At 49.0% G+C, this 20,279-nt stretch overlaps 1 protein-coding gene across 1 annotated transcript in view; it reads right to left on the reverse strand.

The window, feature by feature from the left end:
* cspg4 (chondroitin sulfate proteoglycan 4) overlaps positions 1 to 20,279 on the reverse strand; it is a gene marked incomplete at its 5' end in the record, with an annotated part of 58,399 nt that overhangs the window by 17,334 nt on the left and 20,786 nt on the right. Inside the window, 4 exons of the mRNA XM_084477096.1 lie at positions 612 to 893; positions 1,300 to 1,488; positions 2,402 to 5,965; positions 6,444 to 6,607. Coding sequence (XP_084333222.1) covers positions 612 to 893; positions 1,300 to 1,488; positions 2,402 to 5,965; positions 6,444 to 6,607 — 4,199 coding nt within the window. The remainder of the gene's footprint in view (positions 1 to 611; positions 894 to 1,299; positions 1,489 to 2,401; positions 5,966 to 6,443; positions 6,608 to 20,279) is intronic.

The following is a 20,279-nucleotide window of genomic DNA, read 5'->3' on the forward strand; positions in this document are numbered from 1 at the left end:
CAGATTCCACCACTATTTCACTAGTGCAATTCTTCAGGCATGCATGCTCTTTCTGTCTTTCAGTGCCTCCCTTCCACCTGTCTTTATTTGATCCTCCCCTTCTCTCCTACCCCCCTCAGTCACCTCTTCCTCCCTCCTTCACCTCTTCTTCTTTTCCCAGGTGAAGAAGTTGAGCACCCCTCCACCCTCACCTCCACCTCGTCCCTTCCCTCCTCACCCCCTCCCAGGTGAAGAAGTTAAGCTCCTCCCCCCCCCCCCCCGCTCCCCTCCTCCCAGGTGAAGTAGTTAAGCTCCTCCCTCTCCTCTCCCCTCCCCTCCTCACCCCCTCCCAGGTGAAGTAGTTAAGCTCCTCCCTCTCCTCTCCCCCGCTCACCTCCTCCCAGGTGAAGTAGTTAAGCTCCTCCCTCTCCTCACCCCCCCCCCCGCTCACCTCCCCCCAGGTGAAGTAGTTAAGCTCCTCCCTCTCCTCACCCCCCCCCCCCCGCTCACCTCCCCCCAGGTGAAGTAGTTAAGCTCCTCCCTCTCCTCACCCCCCCCCCCCCCCCCCCCGCTCCCCTCCTCCCAGGTGAAGTAGTTAAGCTCCTCCCTCTCCTCTCCCCTCCCCTGCTCACCTCCTCCCAGGTGAAGTAGGTCAGCTCGTGCACAGTGCTGTCCTGGTAGCGGAGGTCGCCGTGCCGTGGCGGCTCCACCACCTCAAAGTCGATGTTGGCGTCTTCGTAGAAGGGGTGGGAGATGTTGAGGATCTCCGTGTTGATGGACACGCCCAGGCCCTCCTTCACCGTGAAGTTGTTTCCGTGGAGGGGGATGAAGCGCGGCACGATGTTCACCGTCACCTCCAGGTTCTCCACGCTGGTGAAGCCGTTGCTTACGTCCGCCCGGAAGACGTCACTGCCCTGGGAGGCCCGGAAGCGAAAGTCGGGAGAACCGTTAGTGAGAACAGAGAGCCTAATGCATCCACCACATAATGGACCTTTTAGACTGCTTTAATCGTGCACCTGTGCGTCTACCTGTGCTCGAATTGAAACACATTTACCACATTTCTCTTCTGGGATTAATAGGAGGACAGGAACCATAGACGGTGGGTGGACGTTCGATTCCCATCAAAAGGGTACTAGGTTTGATGTGGGCCACATAACCTGTAAGCATCCTTCAGCATGGTGCTGCCAAACCCCTTAGAATGGTTCCGCTAAATTATTCAATAGTATCACATCCAATAGAAGTGGACGTGGTTCGCTGCTCCTTAGTTGACAAGGAGGTATGTGGAGAGGGTGAACGGAGAAGTTGGGATGATTGACAGACCTGCTGAGAGGCGGACACGTAGAGGATCCGGCCCTCGTCAATGTCATCCTGGGTGAATGTGTGGAAGTGGTCGAGCACCATGGTGTCGGCCCTGTCCGAATTATTCACCAACATGACCACGTGACCCAGGCGAGGGAGCCCCTTGATGGTGAACACCATCTCCGAGGGGAGGATGTCTGGTTGCTCAACCTGAAAGATGCACAAGCAAAGGTTTTACACGATGGCCATTTGTGTAGCTCAGAAGGGTTCATGTTTAAGGGTTGGTGCAGAGGAAGTAAGAGTTGTGCACAATAGTCTAATAGTAGAATAGCGATTCTGGGTTTGTATCAGAATGTGCATTGTCCTAGAGCATAAGGCGTAATTGGTATCTGCTCATATATGACCTGGCCCCTAGATAAATTTGCTGTTGCTTTGGATAAAAGGGTATAGTGCTAAATGACTATATAGTAAAATGGGGGTTTTCCACATTGTCTTCCAAACAGTTTGTTGAATGTTTTCTTTCTCATTATCGTCAAAGTCTACATAAACACATTAAGCTCAGATAATTCACTTTTAAGATGGAGTGCAAGCAGACTGTATCTCATAAATTATAGGGGGCTGCAGAAACGCCCTAAGGGTATACTTTGTGCTCCGTTTTCAACACTTAATAGACTATAATTGAGTACATAAACAAGATTAAAAGCAGTATGTTCAGTATAACATGTGGCGGTTGCATGTGGTTGCGGGGGAGATCTTAGAGCGATGCAAAACAAATATTGTACAATCTCGTGAGACAATGTTTGAGTCATGTGAGTCTTGTTCCACAAGCAGAGCAGAAAATAACAGAAGTTAGAAATAACATTGTATTCAGTCAGCCAGTAATGAGTTTCTAAATAGGGCCTTGTTAAACAAAAGCATGTGTACATTGTACCGTATAGGTAGGTTCATTAAAGTAGTAATTATGATATATAGTTGAATATACAGTTTAAAGCATAATTACTACTTTAATGACCCTACCTACACTATACGATATACACATCGTACATTGTACATTGTACAGTGTAGGTAGGCTCATTAAAAGAGTAATTTTGATAAACAGTTTTATTATTGTTAGCAAACAAACCTTTAAATGGTCCTGGTCGACCACGGTGTGTTCCCCCTCGTACGCGATGAGGATCTCGTTGGTGACCACATCCGGTTGAGAAAGATACCCTTGTTTGAATATCTTGATCCTGAACGTGCCCTCTTGTGAATATCCCTTGCTTCGAACGGTGAACCCAAAGGAGTCCTTGGACCTCAAGCTCTCGTAGCTGTGCTCATACGACACGACTCCCTTTCTCAGGTCCTCCTGGGTGAACCTCAAGGCCTCGATGCCGCTGACGATGATCCTGCCGTCGCTGGGCGGGGACGTCACCTCGAAGGCGATCTCGCCGTCGTCTCGGATGTCCAGGTTGGAGTCTGCACTCAGCAGAGCAGTGTCGACGGTCTTGGTGCTGCCGTGGTCCATCACCACCATGGTGTTGTTCTCCACACGCAGGTAGGGCTCGCCGGCTTGCAGCTCCATCCGCGTGGTCGTCTGGTGGAGCCCGTCGGACACCTGCAGCTGGAAGTGATCGCGGTCGGCTCCGTGGTGCACAAAGAGAATGTGCTTGTCTCTCAGGTCGGCTTGAGTGAAGCGGAAGAGGGGCTGGGAGGGGTTGGACGCCGACACCAGCTGCCCCGAAAGGATACCCTCGTGAGCGTAGACGATCTGGGTGTCGTTGAAGTTGGCGTCGTCGTCCCTGAACTGAAGGACGTCTGTGGTCAGCAAGCGCTGACCGTTCCTGACCACGTTGAAGGTCTTGTCGATGACCCGCACGGGCACATGCTGGTTCTTTGATTGAATGGTTATTCTAAAAACGCCAGTCATGGACGATTGAGCATCCTGTTCGTTGGCCTCGTCGCTCGCAGTGAAATGAAACTCATCACTGTCTGTCTTGGAGCCGTCGTGTTTGTAAATGAGTCGGTCCAGCTCAAGGTCCTCATTGCTGAAGACGCTTATCCCCCCATCAAATCTAGGCTGCCCGGGCGGGGACTCCCTGATAAGTCTCCCGTGCTTCGGGTCTTGTGTGACCCGGTACACAAAATCGACAGAGCTTGGCGACTGAACCCAGAGGTATTTCTTGCTTAGAATGTCCTCGCCGCCCTGCAACACAACCAAATTCTCATTGGTGAGATGAGGGGCAGTTGAATCAGCGCTTTGGTCGGCCATGACGGCAATCGGCATGGTGTAGATGGGAGACTGCTGGTCCCCGACGGACACTCTGAACAGGAACTGATCCACTCTCTCCACGGCACTGTGGACCCTGTGCATGTAACTGAGGTCGTTGTTCTGGATATCCTGCTCTGTGAAGGTGTCGCCTTCAGAGAGCTCGCTGCCACGGAACCGAAGACTGCCTAGTGTTGGTGGCTTCAGGAGAACATATTTGACCATCTGTGGGTCAGCCATTTGCCCATTGACCATTGCCTGAAGATCTGAACGAGAGATAAACCACTCCTTTTCTGCTTCAACCTCCACTGGGTCTAGGTGAGAAATCTTGACTGGAGCGGGAAGGATCTTGACAATAAGAGTGTTGTTCCACTTGGACACCTGCCCCAGGTGGATGTCAAACTGAATATGGTCGATAACATTGTTTTCCTGGTCACTTGAGTCTGTGCTAACATATCGAACACTGCCCTGATCCAAATCTGATTGATAGAAAGAGGTGATCTGTTTGGGCATGCCGTTCCTTGTAATAATGATCAGTTCCCCATAGCGCAGAGGTTGGGTGACATTATAAACAACATCTCCATCACGAGGATTAGCAATGACAGCCAGCTGTTGAACACCTATGGTAGCGTTGCTACCCTGAGACAATACAATGCCAGTGTTGGTAACTATCGTCATATGTGGTACAGTCACAGACAACTTGAACGTTGTGGATTGACTGACTGAATGGCCATCAGATACGTCAAGGGTAATGTCCTCCACATTGCCCCCTTTGTGAACAAAATAGACGAGGCCGTCTTTCAGCTGCCTGCATGTAAACTCTGAAATGGGTCTGCCTGGCTGTTGGTCATTTTCAAGGTAAATGTTCCTTGAAGGTGCCGATGTGACTGTTATCTTCAATTCATCGCAACGCGTGTCAGTGTCCACTATTTGAATGACATCAGAACTCAGGCGGGTTCTACCCTTCTCTGTTACAATAATGTCTCCACCGCCGAGTTGTGGGATGGCATTCACAGGAACCACATCCACCGGAAGTGTGTACTCGCGTGGCGTCTTCAGACACTCTGGTAGGTAGCTGTTGCTGTAGGCAGTCACCTCTAAATTTATCTGATCCCCATACTTTTCATTCCCGTCATGAAGGTACTTAATTTTTTTGTTGACAACGTCAAGCAGGGTAAACTTTTTTGTGTGTTTAGTATTGAGATTCATATCCATGAGTCCATACCAGGGATCGCTCTTGAGGGTGAAGATGATCTGAGACTGCCGCATTCCTACCGCGTTTAAATCAAATGTGGGGCTCAGGTTGCTTATGTCCAGGAAGGCGTCGCCGCCCTCGGTCACCAGCAGTGGGGTGACATCAAGGAGTTTGGTGATATTCCGGAAAGCCTCTGGCATTCCCTCGGTTGGATAGCAGTGGCGTTCGTTTGGGTCCACGTCGTCGTATCGAATCCGAACAGGGGCTGCGGTGGTGGTTGCCTCCGAGTCATAGTAGCTTGAGTAGTCATAGTCCTCTCCGTCACATTTCACCTGGACATCCTTAGTCACCAAAGCATCCTGCAAACTCCTGTCCTTCTGGTTCACTTTGATTTCTCCGAAGCAGCCAATGAAAGACTCTGAGGTGATCTCGACCTCCATGCGATCCAAGATGCCACTTTCCTGGAAAACATCTTTCATCTTCCTTTGGATCCCACCCAAGTATAGATTTCCTACCAAGTCCAAACTTTGTGAGCTGTCCAGTGCGAGGGAGCTGGCCTGGCTATCAACATTAATCACAAGTGACATCTTGTCCACCTGGAGCCTCACTCTGTGCCACTGGTCATCATCCAGCTTGACCTGGGTGTTGTCCAGAACCTGCATGCCTTTCCCGAGGTCAACCACTCCTTTGAGGAAGCCCCCTACCACCCCTATGGCGATGAAATCAGATTCACGGCCGGGATGGAAAGCGAGCACTGCGTCCTCAATCGTGGTTTTCATCAGGAACTCCAAGGAACGGCCCGCCCCGCTCGCTCCGCTCCAGGTGGGTAAAGATACAAACGAATCAGGGCTGACGAAGCTGGTGGCCTCGCCGTCGCCGGCCTCAAACTCCCCACTGCAGGACTCTTTGGTATCGTGGCACTCTTTCAGCTCTGAGCTGAGGATGTCAAACCCGTGGGACTCGAACCTGAGGTTGGTCAGGCAGCCTCGGAATGGCGGGATGGCGTTGCTAAGGAACGGGGCCTCCAGATCCCCTGCTCCTCCCAGCCACACGCCCAGGTCGATGTTGAGCTCCTCTTCGTCGGCGCCCGTCACGGGGATGAACGTGGGGAAGATCTCATCGATTGTCATGGTGAGTTTGGAGTCCTGGAGGGTGACGAAAACATGGTGCTCCAGAAGGTTGTTCAGCTGCACTCCAAGAGATGAGGACAGCATTACCTCGCCGGCGCCCATGTCCATGCGCAGCTGTGAAGAGACAGATGACCGACAGTTTGAAATACAATATGACTTGTTTTATTTTGTTGGTTCATTCAATGTCGATTATGTGATGGATGATATAGATGGCATCTCTGCTTGCATAGAATGCATATAATATTAATATATTCAAATATATATTCACTTTACAATGTCAACTGAGTACACTAGAACTTATAATATAAAATATTAACAATATAAAACGATTGTTTGCATGGTATAGGTCTGGATTCAGTGTCCTAATCAGTGAGGAAATTTAACAACAGAACCGCTCCACTGACCATGAAGGTTAGGTAAATGTGTTTACTCAGAGTTTAATTATTACAGCCAAACCATAAAATGTGATTATGACAGTTATTGTTCACCAAGCTGTGGAAATAGATAAATAGATACTCTCATTATGAAGAACAGTAAACTTTTCTGATGATTTTGGACAGCCTCCTAACCTTGCCCTGTCCACATGTCTCACCTGTAGTTTCCCGTTCTGGAGCTCCAGGAACATGTAGTCCTCCATCCCGGCAGCCAATAGGAGCAGGCCACTGCGGCGGCTCGTCTTAAACTGCAGGGACAGCTGGAAGGTGGAGACATCTTGGATGGCTTGTATTTTGCAGTAGCTGTCCCCGAAGTACGACACTGTGAAGCAGAGATGGAAGAGTGTGAAGAACGATAACAGTAACGATATCTGACTGCTGAAAAACACTTTTTTTAACCATATCCCGTACTAGTCAATTATGTAAAAGCATTGTTGATAATTAAAATGGATAAGGAGGGAAAACTTCATTGGGATCATAAAGCCTCTGATGACACAGGGATTCGGGATTGGATCCTCAGACCTTGTAGCCTATGCTGTTATCCGTCTTCCCCTGCATTGCAGCATTGCATGGGAGCAAGGAAACTTAATTCCGGATCGACTGTGGCGATGTTATCAAGCCCCAGCCAGCTGCGACCGGCCTGAGCGTGGCTCTCCTGACCTCAAAGGGATTCTCTCAGTAAGACATCACTCATTAGCCCCTGAGAGCCCCGCTTGGCACAATGACACCACAGAGCTGCAGGATTTCCCAGGCTTCAGTTGTCTCCACTCCAATGATATGCAAATGTCGCCACCTGCCTCGAAAACCCATGCCCTCGGGAGGCCTCTCGACAAAAACGCGAGCCATGGAGGAAGTGGAATGATTTCCCCACGGTCATGGTCAGAAATGCGACTGGACCGGCTCCAGATCAGTGTTTCCGATGACTGGGTTTTCCGGAGTCACAGCCAAAATGGGGAGAAAATGTTACAGGGATGCGGCTTTTCTGCAACAGACACTAGCGTGCTTTGGCAGAGGGGTGTAAGTTCAAGCGATGGATATTGAAGGCCCACTGCGGAACATGGGGAATAAGGGGTGGATATTGCTAGGAATATTGCTAGGAATTCCGAGGAACCTCGGAATTCCAATAAGGCCGTGTGGGACAAAGGGTTTCACTTGAAGAGTAAATAAGAGTAAGAGTAGCAACACATCGTGTAGCCTACTAGTAGATCAGGCGCAACGCCAGCAGACTAATGTCATGTCTGCTTTTTCATACGAATAACATCACCAAACAAATTAAACATCCACATTCTGTAACTATAAAAGGATGAACTATTTTTACAGCACTCAAACCTTGGGTGTATGGTGTGTGTCTGTGTGTGTTGACAAGGGCAACCTCTCTAAATGTTGTCATATAACAGACAACTTGAAACCTCACAGTTCATTTTCTCTTTCACATCTTGTCTCCCATCTCGGAAATGAATTATTCTGCCACCGATGTGTGAACAGAGCAAGTGTCTTTCGCCTCCAAAAGGACAAATAAACAAAGCCTTTATCGTCGTGCCCATGCTTTGTGATTACACGAAGAGGCGTCTGATTTTGGGCTCTGAGGCGATCCTGTCATGAGTGCTGGTTAGTGATGAACCGTCATGAACCGAGAGTACAGACGGCTACGTTTTCAATACACCCAGCAAGCAGCAAATCGTTGGTGGCCCATCTGTGTTGAGTAACTGTCAGATTACAGATGAGGCTTTTGTCCTTGTTCGGTTTTAAAGGTCTGGTCTATTAGCCAAAGCGGTGACAAGAAACATTGCAGATATAGACCTGAGATACAATTGTAGGAATTCACTTTTTAACAAATAATCAAATAAAATATAATTGAAATATAAAAGATTGCCAATAACAACAACAAAACACTACTAGATAAGGGATTGTGTGATGTGATTCAGTTAACTTTTTTTTACCAAAGACCAAAATATTACCATACACAACAAGGCAACATTGTGTTTCGTTAGACATGATTTAGGAAACCTTGACTGAACTATTGACAAAAATATATCTCACAACATACTCAGAGTCTTCTACAAAGCACAAGTTTCCTGGATGCCCACTTTGGCAGACTGATAGGGCAGTGCCGAAGGCGATGCCAAAAGAGGAAGTAAAAAAAAGGAGCACACTAGCGCTAATTGAATGGAGCCTTCGGCTGAAAACTAACCAGAGGAAGACAAGGACTTTGCTGAAGACAACAGCATTAAAGAATAAAAACGAAATCACAATAAGCTCCATGCTGCTTTAAAGCTGAGCCTTTTAGGAACTGTTCATTGAGCTTTGGGATAAAGGGCTCGAGAGAGGCAGAGAGGGAGCAATGCCAAGGCAATACTGCCAGAGGAGGTTCTGGTTCAGGCTGAACTCGCTACTGCTCTCGCCTAAAGGAAAAAAGAGGATATTTTAATGAGAAAAAATAGAGCTACTCTCTGCATGAAACCTCTACCTGGTGTTCATTAGTTTGTCCATCAAGCTAGGCCAAGCTGTGGATAGCAGGCAATAGGATGTTTTGATGTTGTGCTGCAAAACAATTCTTGCAAAAACAATGTATTGTTTCCTGTTACCAGCAGTAATGGCTGAATGTGATCAGCCATCATTCAGTCAAAAAACAGCCTTCACTATGCGATTGAGAAAGAAATGCTGCAATATCTAGATGTCATATCTATATCTTCATGTCAAACCTATGTCTACTCACATGAGATACATTTAATGAATTAACTAGGTGGCATCTTGCCATCTCATTCCAGGAGCCCGACAGGTAGGCTGCGTACACCTAGGTTGGAACACAGAGACTTTGATCTAACCACAAGACTTCCCTTGCACACTCACATGCCTGACTATGACTCTCATACGATTCAGCCTAGCCCACAGCCGCCACACCGCGGTCACGCTCTGTGCCCAGTGGCTGTTTCAGACTTGACGGGCTACGGCAGAGGCGTGGGCCCCCGCGGTGAGCCACATCCACACACCAGCACACAGAATAGACCCGTGTGTGTGAGTGTGTTCAAAGTGTGTTGTTGCACGTGTGCGACAACACCACACACGCAAGCAGGTGGTTGTTTCCACCTTGAGACAGAATGAACCAAAGCGAGATCTTGGTGGCAGCCTTGGACCATGGCTGAATGGTTCCGCCCGCCCTCACACTACTCTGACTGTGCGTCCACTGGGATCCTGGTTGGAGGCCAATGCAGATGGCTCTGATTTGATGACTGAACGAGCTTGTATTTATAGTGCACGACGGAAACTAAGAGGCGCTCTGTGTTTCCCCCGACCGTCGGATGAATCAGCCCCTTGTACATCCGTCCGTCTATCCGTTCCTCCCTCTCTCTCTCCTCTCGCTTCCCTTCTCCTTCTCTCTGCCCGTCCAGCATTGAAGGTCTCCCTCTGCAGACACATGTGCAGAGAAATGCTAAGCTACGGTGAGAGAGAGAGAGAGAGAGAGAGAGAGAGAGAGAGAGAGAGAGAGAGAGAGAGAGGGGAAACGAGCAGGACGGAAAGGGAGAGAGAGAGAGAGAGAGAGTGGGAAAGAGAGAGTGATAAAGAGAGTGATAGAGAGAGAGACATATAGTAATACAGGGAGAGGAAGAAAGGTAGAGATGGAGCAGTGATGGAACGAGGAGATTGATGGAAGGAGGGCGTGTCAGAAAGAGAGATACAAAGAGTGAATGAAAGAAAGAGAGCTAAAGAGAGTGTTAGAAAGAGAAGTAGACCGATGGAAAAAAAGTGCGAAAGAAAAAAAGGCGATTTAAAGACAGGGATACGATTTAAAGACAGGGATAAAAAGAAAAATAGTGAGAGGGAGACCGAGTGGGAGAGATATGGAGAGAGGGACGGCGGCAAAGCGAGGGACGTTCAACCACAAAGTGCAGTAGATTGGAGACAATCAGCCCCGCGTCCTGCCACCACATCGTGATGATGAGTCAGACGCTCGCCGCTTACACAACCTTTTATGTAAGCAGAGTATAAAGACAAGCCTTGACTATAACAGGTCCTCATTTTGCCAAGCCAGCCCACATGTTTGGAGGGCCAGAGGAATACTTCTTTGACAAAGACAACACCACCTAGCCCAAGGACACAGGCCGCATTGTGAAGTGTGTTTAGCTGTTAGTGCTTCTGATTTAGTCATTTATCTACGCCACTTTCACCCAAAGTGGATAAATAAGGAGTTCACATGTCATGAAGGACTTGCACACATGCAAAAAGTCTTTGCATGTGAGAGTGAAAAAATCATGAATTGATAACTTTTTCCAATTAAGCCAGAAAATTACTGAATTAACGTCTCTCTCGTGCATTCTCTCTGTCGCTCTCACTCTCTCTGAGTCCTGCGAATCAATCTAAATGTTCAGATGAATACAGTTTAATCATGTCAGAAGTCACCAGAGAGAAAATAAATAAAAGTCTGTGCTTTCCGACTTTGTTGCCATGGCAACAGTGGGCAGAAAAACCCAAACATAGTCGTGTTCTTCAGCAGCCTATGGTTATAGGCTGGTCCGCCTGACGATAAATACTGGGTTGGTCATTTATTTCCCCTGCTGGGCTGCGCCTGCTGCAACAGGAAACACTGACGAGAAGGGTGTCGTTATATTAAGAATAGGGCACTCCTCTTCCTACCCACATCCAGAGAGACGGACAGACAGACGGACAGAGAGCATTTAGGCGAGGGGACATCGTTTTTGGTGTCTAACAAGAGGAAATGGGTGGATTCCCATGGCAACCAATTTAATTTCTCTCTCTCTCCCTCTGTCTCTGACATTATACAAATGAGTTGGGGCCAGGAACCAGTCGGCACGTTTGGTTTTTCAATTATGCTTGCAGAAGTGTGTGCAGTCACAGGGCGCAATGTGGCAGCGGTTGTGTGTCAGTTTACCACTGAGAACACTTTTTTACTCGCACACATTATCTTACACATTATGTATAACACCTACTGGGAAAAATACCTGCCTGCACTTTCAACCCGATGTTAATCACATTCCTTTTGTAACTCCACGTTGCCATCCAACCAGTGACACCATGTAATTCCCATCAGCCAATCACAGCGCGGGCAGCACCTCCTCAAAGGGAAAGGGAACATATTGTACAACGTCGGTTGCAGACCTTAAGTTGCCACGACAGCACAGCGCTACCACCTCCATTAGCGTCGGGGCCCCTGAATACAGGGAGCTGTTTAGGGGAGAGAACCCCCCCCACCCATCAGGCCCACCCCCACACCCCCTCATCTGCAGTTAAATGCCAGGGAGCAGAACCAGAGCTCCAGCCCTGCACCCCGCCGCTGGGCTGCTTTATGAGTCCTCCACAGTTTCGCTTTTTTAAAAGTCACCAGGGAGCATGCTTTCAGCTTTCTTTTATGGAGCCGTTTCTCAAACTAGACCTCGGCGTGGTGGTGGCGGTGGTGGTGGGGAAATAATTTATTTTTTAGCCTTCTTTGCAAAATCTCCATCTGCCTGTGCACCCCCTTTGAGATACACTCATTGGTGAAGGTGAGGCACAAACACACACACACACACACACACACACACACACACACACACACACACACACACACACACACACACACACACACACACACACACACACACACACACACACATGCAACACTGGCGGCGAAAGCTAAGCAGGGAAAACGTACCTGTGAGAAAAGGGTGGGAAAGCATTGGAAAGGAGGGCGTGCGTGTTGTCTGGCATTGTGAAAGCCCTTGGCTTAAAATTGATTGGAAATAAACCTAGCCCTCGTCCCTCAAAGGTACACAGAACAGGTTGGTTCTTTTTACTACTTATAAGACCACTCAAGCCCCATGTACATTGCAAAGGCCAACCATGTTGGATGAAATACAAACCGCTAGTTCTTACATGAGAAGCAATGAGGTTTATTGAAAACAGCTGGCGTATGTTTGTGTCTCTAACCCAATCATTGAACGGAAGACCTCGACATGTGACCAGAAAATCAGGAGGGATGAGTGAGGTGAAGGGTTAAGCTCCTCAGGACCGCACAAACGCCCCATCGCGGGGCCTGTCAGCAGCAGTCTTTTGTGAAAGGAAAATAAATCGGACGGTTTGAAATAATAAAAAGGGAGCCAGCTCCAGGCCCCCCTACTTCTGACGTTATCATGAACTGTTACAGATTAGATCTCCACTCAACCTAGATGTCTTCTTTTCACTCCAGATAATGTGATATGTGCCAGGCTTCCTTCTTGCCGAGAGGCCAACACATGGCACACAGTGGGTTTATTCATAGTATTCTGTCAAAATACAAAAAAAAGCACACAATGGGGCATCTATTCCACCTTGACCCTGCAGAGAACTCTCCCTGCATCACACCAAAACACAAAATGTTCCATGTTCCATGTCGTCCGGTGTTAAAACACCCCGACACCCAAAAAGTCACTGTGTTTTCCTCCCTCGTCTCTCCCTCGGAGGCTCACCCAAACAACTCGGTGAGGCTGAGGCTGGTCCCGAGACCCCTCCCTCCACGGGTGACTCACTCACCTTACAGCACGGCGGCACAAACACCGCCATGAACGGTGGCATTGTGGGCGCCGCCAGGGCCCCGCCTCGCTTTATGAGCAACACACACGCAGCACACAAAGCGGGCCTCTGTCCCGGAGCCGCCGAGGTACGGACGCCCCCACGCCCCGGCACGGACGCCCCCACGCCCCGGCGTCGCTCTGCGTGGGTGAGCTCTGTTTCAATAACTTCTCCCGGTGACATCAACCAAGTCACCCCCCACCTCCACTCCCCCCCTCTCGCCCTCGCCTGTCCCTGCCCCCGCCGGCCTATCACATGCTGAACAACACCACCCTGCCCCCCCCCCACCTATGTCACCACACCCCTGCCCTTCCAGAGAAATAAACACGGCCCGCAACACGAGGTGCCCACCCCAGGGGCGTGGGGGCATGCATAAAGTCAGGACACCTCTGTTGTTTTCCTCGGGATATTCCTGGGGGTCATGGATCAGAGGCATTCTCACACGCCAACGCTGAACCCCATGTCCCAGGGGGCTTGTGGCGCGGAATGCGATCGCTCACGCAGATAGGGAGGACGGGGCCAGGCCCAAGGGTTCTCTATGGGAATCAGAGCAAGATGGCAGGCCAGGGGCTGGACTCACCGGAGGGCAGGACCCCCCCCCCCCCGGGGTTCATGATCAAAGTTCCAAGGAACACTCGACGCTGCGACTGATGCAACGGATCCTCTGTGAATACGTGTGTAGACATCGGCCAGACACATTTCTATTCATAAGCGGGGCGGCGGATGTATGCGCGTACAATGCACGTACGGCGACCGCCCTCGCGGCTGTTTACGCGCGCCGCACCGAGGCCAGGTCAAGGCCAGGCCTTGGCGTCTGGTCGTAACGCCGTGTGCTAAGCGTTTCTTTCTGCCGCCTCTGCTCTCGATACAGAGGGCTGGGGGGTTGAAAATCCCCTCACAGGACCGGGTGGATCTGTGAAGCCATGGAGCTTAGAGAGCCGTGAGAACCACTTGACAGCGGCCCGCTTTCATCCCCTTTTCAAACCCGCCGCTATTAAGAAGGTACCACCGCAGCATCCCAAAGTGTTTTTTTATATCATCCCCCTTTCTCTTCTGTCGAGCACCATCTCATTTACCCATTTCCACAATTATGTGTGACACGTCGATGGTATTGTTTCCCCCCTCTCTGCTGCCAGGGAGCTGGTCTGTGTGTGTGTGTGTGTGTGTGTGTGTGTGTGTCTGCGACGCACGGCAGAGCTAACATCCGTCACCCCAGCACTGGTTATCAGCATGACATTGGCTTTTCAATGGATTGCAGAGAAGTGGATCACAGTTATAAATCATTCCACTTTAGTGTCAGCACAAGGGGTGGGGGTAGGAAAGAATATGAAAATTTGGATTCAAGGGAAAATTACCCCTTGCGACCGGAATGGAGTTCATTGTTTTGAAATCTATATGAAGATTAACTTCACGTTCCTTCTCTTTTTTCTCCCTGTATCTTCTGATCCTCCCCGCTAACCCCCCAAGATTCCACAAAGGTCGTTAGTGAAAAAATGTTTCTTGATGTATAGTAAATGATTGAGATTTTCAGGAGCCGCCAATAAAATCCCACATATGGCTGTTCTGCATCAACACACACTGGGGGAGACCAAAGACCCAAGGAGTAGCACAACATGTCGACCTTCGTTTGCCTAGATTATCCTTCATCTTTGCTCCACCTACACCCACGCACAAAAACCCAGACACACACGCACAAATTTCTTTAAGGTCAAATAATATAGGGGGGCCTTTCTAAGCGTGAGGCCCCAGGCTCCAGCTGGGAGCTGGAGGGCTGCGGTGATACAGGAGCCGCGTTGACAGGGGCCCCAGGGCCCCATATCCGGCCCTCAACCCAGCTCAGTAAAGCCAGTGTGCGCTGGAGATCAGAGTGTCACATTAGCCTTCCTAATGAGAGCCAGATGAAGCCATACAGCGACCAACTGACCCTCCTAGCCCCGCCTCTCTCTCCCCCCTCCCCCCACCCCCCCCACACAAACACACACACATATGCCGCTTTTCCACCGATAGTACCAGCTCAACTCGACTCGACTCGGTTTGGTACGAGGCACGTCACGTTTCCATCTAAAAAAGTACCTCTTCAATATGGGCGGGTCGTAGAAAAGAACCTCTCCAACGTGGGCGGGTCGTCATTAGGTTTTAATCCCGGGAGATGGGATTCCCAGGGAAATCTGAATCTGATCAAGACTATTTCCTGATTCCCGGGAAAGGTTATGATGGGAAATAAAATAAAATAAAAAGCGCAATGACTGCGTGTCTATTGTTGTCATACAGTAAAATTGATGGTGGCGAAACTTGAGCCCTGGGAAAGGAACAACACAAAAACAAAACAGCGAAACGCTGATCCGTGTCCCCCTCGCGGGTCCGTGGACTCCAGCCATGCCGGACACACACAACCACGCACAGTCTAACTCTAGCCCCGGGAAAGCAGCGACAGACAGGGCGAAATGCTGATCTGTGTGTCCAGCCACGCCGGACACAACTTAACTTTGAGTGACGGAGGTGGTACTACAAAAAGTACCAGGTACCAGGTACTTTTTTTGCCAATGGAAACGCAAAAAAAGGCAGGCCAAGTCGAGGCGAGTCGAGGCGAGTCAAGCTGGTACTGTCGGTGGAAAAGTGGCAATATATACACACAAACATACACACACAAACACAAACACACACTCACTCAAACGGTACAGCGAGACACCTCTCTGCACTCTGTCGCTACCCACAAGCCACTGCTCTTATAGCTGCTTTATAGAGTGCTTTTCCAGATGCCATGTTCCCCCAAACTGACACGCCCAAACACACGCACACAGACATACAGGCAGACAGACAGGCAGACAGACAGAGAGGGAGGCTGGAATTCAGACATTCATGCATAGAGACGGACAGACAGAAAGGCAGACATGTCAGGCTGGATGACAGACACACATACAGTGAACATACATACAGACAGCCAGACAGGCAGGCGGACATGTCTGAGGCAGACAGACAGACAGACACACCTACATACAGACACAGAAAGGATCAGACGCATGTCCCCGCTGTCACATGCACACACATGCACACGTGACAACCTGTGTTTCCTTGGTCACGGGCGTGCACGGCAAACAGTCACAAATACACTCGGGCACGCCAGATGTGCGCACACGGAGACACACGCACATACACACACACCCAGCCTTCCTATTTCCAGCCATTAGCCAATCCAACACTCTGTCACTCATTGCTGCTGCCTGACTCAGTCCTTCCCTGGGTGCCACCTCCCTGCTGTGACTCTCACACCCCACCGCCCCCCTCCCATGCTACCGTTCACACCCACACACACACACCCCCACACACACACACACACACACACACACACGCTGAGCCCCCTGTCCCTCGCTCAAAGGTTGGCCCTCTCATTGGGTGGAAATTATTGAGCAGCCAACATTACAAACACCTCCTGCTCAGCATGGGCCTCCCCCCCACCTCCCCCATAGCAACCCACCACCTCCCTCTTCTCCATCACCTCCTCCCTCTTCTCTGCTTCCTCCCCCATCTCCCTCTCAGCTCCGCCCTCACCTCCCGCACCACCTCCGACCCGCCATCATTCATTCAAAATAAACACTGCGGCACAGACGCACACTTAAAACGTGCGTACGCACACACACACACACACACACACACACACACACACACACACACACATACACTCACACACAAACACACACACACACACACACACAAAAGACAGGATTGCTCTGCAAAACAAGTTAAACTGCACACTGATGTTCCGGCAACCGACATATTCAGCCGTTCCTCTTTCTGAAGCTCCCCCTGTTATTTCTCCTCTTTCTTTGAGGTTTTCTTTATATTGGGCTCTGACTTCAAGATGGATGTTGTTCCTTTCAGTGGAAAACTGTCAGTAGCAGACTTGGAGGGAGAGAGAGAGAGAGAGAGAGAGAGAGAGAGAGAGAGAGAGAGAGAGAGAGAGAGAGAGAGAGAGAGATTGAGAGAGAGAGAGAGAGAGAGAGAGAGAGAGAGAGAGAGAGACCGAGAGAGACCAAGAGAGACCAAGAGAGAGAGAGTGAGAGAGCAGAGAGAGAGAGAGAGAGAGAGAGAGAGAGAGAGAGAGAGAGAGAGAGAGAGAGAGAGAGAGAGAGAGAGAGATATGGGATGAGGCAGAAACAGAAAGAGACAGAGGGGGAACTCTCTGAGGGAGACTTGGAGACTAAATAGCCTCCTTGCTCTTCCCCCGTTCTATTGCCTGGAGCTTAATGTATTTCGAGCTTGACAAAGGCATATTTGACGGGTTATCATCTCGTGGAGTCGAGATGTTGCTACTCCACTGTCTAGCTAAACATGTACCTCTTTGTTTTCTGCGCACGTTACACAACAGCTTGAGTGTGGAGTACAAATATTATATTCACATCTACGGTTCACGATTCAATTGTTGGAACAGCGGCAAAAAAAGGGTAGTGTGGAAAAAAACCCATACCAATCGCCACTTTTGTTGAAAACAAGTCACGTCAGACAATCCACTCTAATGCAGCTTTTAACAGGATAAATAGGGATGATACCACTTTCAAGATGGTGATCAAAGCATAAAGGCTGAAGCCTGAACATAACAACAACAAAAGGCCAGACCTGTGATTACTAATCCCTTGGCCTGGAGGTGTCATGTCCACACACACTAAGTGTTTCCATCATTCGCCCTTACTGGTAAAACCGGCTAAACAAAAGTTTGGACCAGGCTCTCCGCATGTATGTCTGCACTGCTGATGTGTGAGAGGCAGCCAGGAGAACACTGTTATCCTAATATAGCAGTAGTAGTATTTCTTCAGAGCCAGCTATTGTTTTACTAGGCATAAATCCTGTGTTGAATCAGTGTTAAGCACAGCCCAGTCAGTTCCCGTTCATAACATTGGAGGGAGAGAGTCTGGGCCTGAGAGCCAGCTGCAGAGCTAATGAGCTGCAGATGTTGTATGGACCATAGGGAAGTGGGGGGGGATCCAAGATCCAAGATGGCTACCATCAGCCTCATCGTTTACTTCCTGAGGCAAGCTGGAGGAGAAGTGGGAAAACGGTTCTAGGCGGGAAAGGATGATGAATACGGTGTGCTAGTGAGTTGTATTTCCATGTAAGAGTTTCACACACACACACACACACACACACACACACACACACACAATCACATGTACACACACTCACGCACACTCTTACCTCTTTGTATTAACTACGTAGTGGTGACGTAAAAAACACAATGCAAGTGTGAAAACTACCGTATCTGTTTCTGAGTTATTTGTCATGGCACACATCTTGTGCTCGGAACCTTATCACCTCCTCTTATCTCCGTCCATTTGCATGGAGACAATAACAACAGCAGGTGGCTGTGAACTTGTTGGCGTTCAAACAACCATTTTCCAAGACACCTTTCCCTGCCGCTTGGCAACCATCTGTAATCTAATCACAACTCAATTATTGTACTCCTCCACGATCCTCCTCCGGGTGATTGCACGTTTATCCTGCTTATATTCTGTTGCAGCAAACACCCTTGTATAAACTTGTGTTGTGTTGCGCCAATGCAGGTTCACTGTCACCACACTTATTATGGGGGCATTCAGAAGAAAAATATGTATTGTATTCTTTTGATGTTGTGGCTATTACACTAAACGCACCTTGCACTGGACATCCAAACAAAACAACACAAAGTAAGCCGCTCTGTTGTTGCGGGGACCATTAATATGATGGAATGTGTGAATGGACCTGGGGGGACGGGGGGGGACAGGGGGCACCCCCAAAAGCAGCAGATTGCACAAAGCTAACCCGTGCTGAGCCACCCTCGCAAATCCATGGGTATTGTCCTGCCAAGTGGGGCTAATCACTCAGAGTCAAAGAGCTGCCATGAAAGTCCAGCTTCCGCGCGGGACAAGAAGACGGATTGTACGAGACGGCTGAATTGAAGCAGTAGATCTGCGATGGAGTTGTAAGGAGGAAAAAAGAAGGATGGAGATAAAAAAAACGAGGTACAAAAACACAGACAACAAACCCCAATGTCCAGTCGACTTAGAGAGGCAAAAGTTACGACTCAGGCAGTTTGAATGAGTTGTATGAAACTCAGGTGCAAGCGCACGTAAACAGCTCGATAAATCATTAAATGTGTATTTTTTTTTTTGACATTTGCACTCGATGGACAAACGTGGATTTGAGTTTTTTACCGAGGAACACTGGGTTTTGTGTGTCTTCTCTGTCGGTCGCAGAGTAGCTCAATCGATAAGTCTTTTAGCAAGTCTTATTCTGGGATCTTAGTTTGTTTTTCCTTGCTATATGGAGCTGAAAGTAACTAAGCGCTGTACTTGAAGGTATTTGCACTATATTGAATGTTGAATTGAGAATTGCTACAGTGAGTGGATTACTAATGTTGTTAGGGCAGTTCTACTTCAACTTTTATTATCAAATATATGAAGTCCAATACAAAGTTAACAACCTTAGTACCTAATTTATTTTGAATTTGCTTTGTTTTTATCCAGGGCATTTGCTTCTGATGTGATGAAGGGAGCAAGGTAGAGGTCAGGATGCCTACAGGAAGGCTGCTCACCTTGACTTTATCAGGCAGTCCATCCGCCTAGCCGCAAAGCTACCCTGCTTGTGACGCATATCATTAGTTCAAAAGCCTGGTCCAAACTTCTGTGTGTGTGTGTGTGTGTGTGTGTGTGTGCATCTGCGTGTGCAGATGATTTGCTGCTGTGATGTATTTATGACAGTGTAATGCCTGCAGATGGCTCACTGAGGTGTTGTTCATAAACCTCATAGCTGGATAAACATTGTTTTACATAAAAGAGGGACGGGCGCTGCAAGGCTTCATGGAGATTCATGAGTGTATTGGCTCACCTCGGCGGTGTCTCTGTGTATTCTCATTTATATATCTCTCCCTCTCCTCTGTGGGCTAAGGATATTGACAGAGCTGTCATATAGTGATGAATAAGGAGCCTGCTGCACCATAATGTTACAGTATACACAGTCAACAGCAGAGAGAGAGAGAGAGAGAGGCAGGGAGAGATAGAAGTAGAGAAGGGTAGACAGGCAGGGAGAGATAGAGGGAGGGAGAGAGACAGGTAGGGAAAGATAGAGGTAGAAAGACGGGAGGATAGGAGAGATAGGGGTAGTAGGAGAGACAGGTAGGGAAAGATAAAGGTAGGGAGACAGGATGGGGGAGATAGGGATAGGGGGTAAGAGGTAGGGAGAGAGAGACATAGGCGAAGAGACAAAGACCAAAGACAGAGAGAGAGGCATAGAGACAGCTAAGGGGAGAGAGACATAGATGAAGAGACAAAGACAGAGAGAGAGGTATAGAGACAGCTAAGGGGTGAGAGAGAGAGAGAGAGAGAGAGAGAGAGAGAGAGAGAGAGAGAGAGAGAGAGAGAGAGAGAGAGAGAGAGAGAGAGGTATAAGGATAGTTAAGGAGAGAGATTGAGTTAGGGGGA

This window comes from Micromesistius poutassou (assembly GCF_964030765.1).
Source record: "Micromesistius poutassou genome assembly, chromosome: 13".
Classification (NCBI taxonomy): domain Eukaryota; kingdom Metazoa; phylum Chordata; class Actinopteri; order Gadiformes; family Gadidae; genus Micromesistius; species Micromesistius poutassou.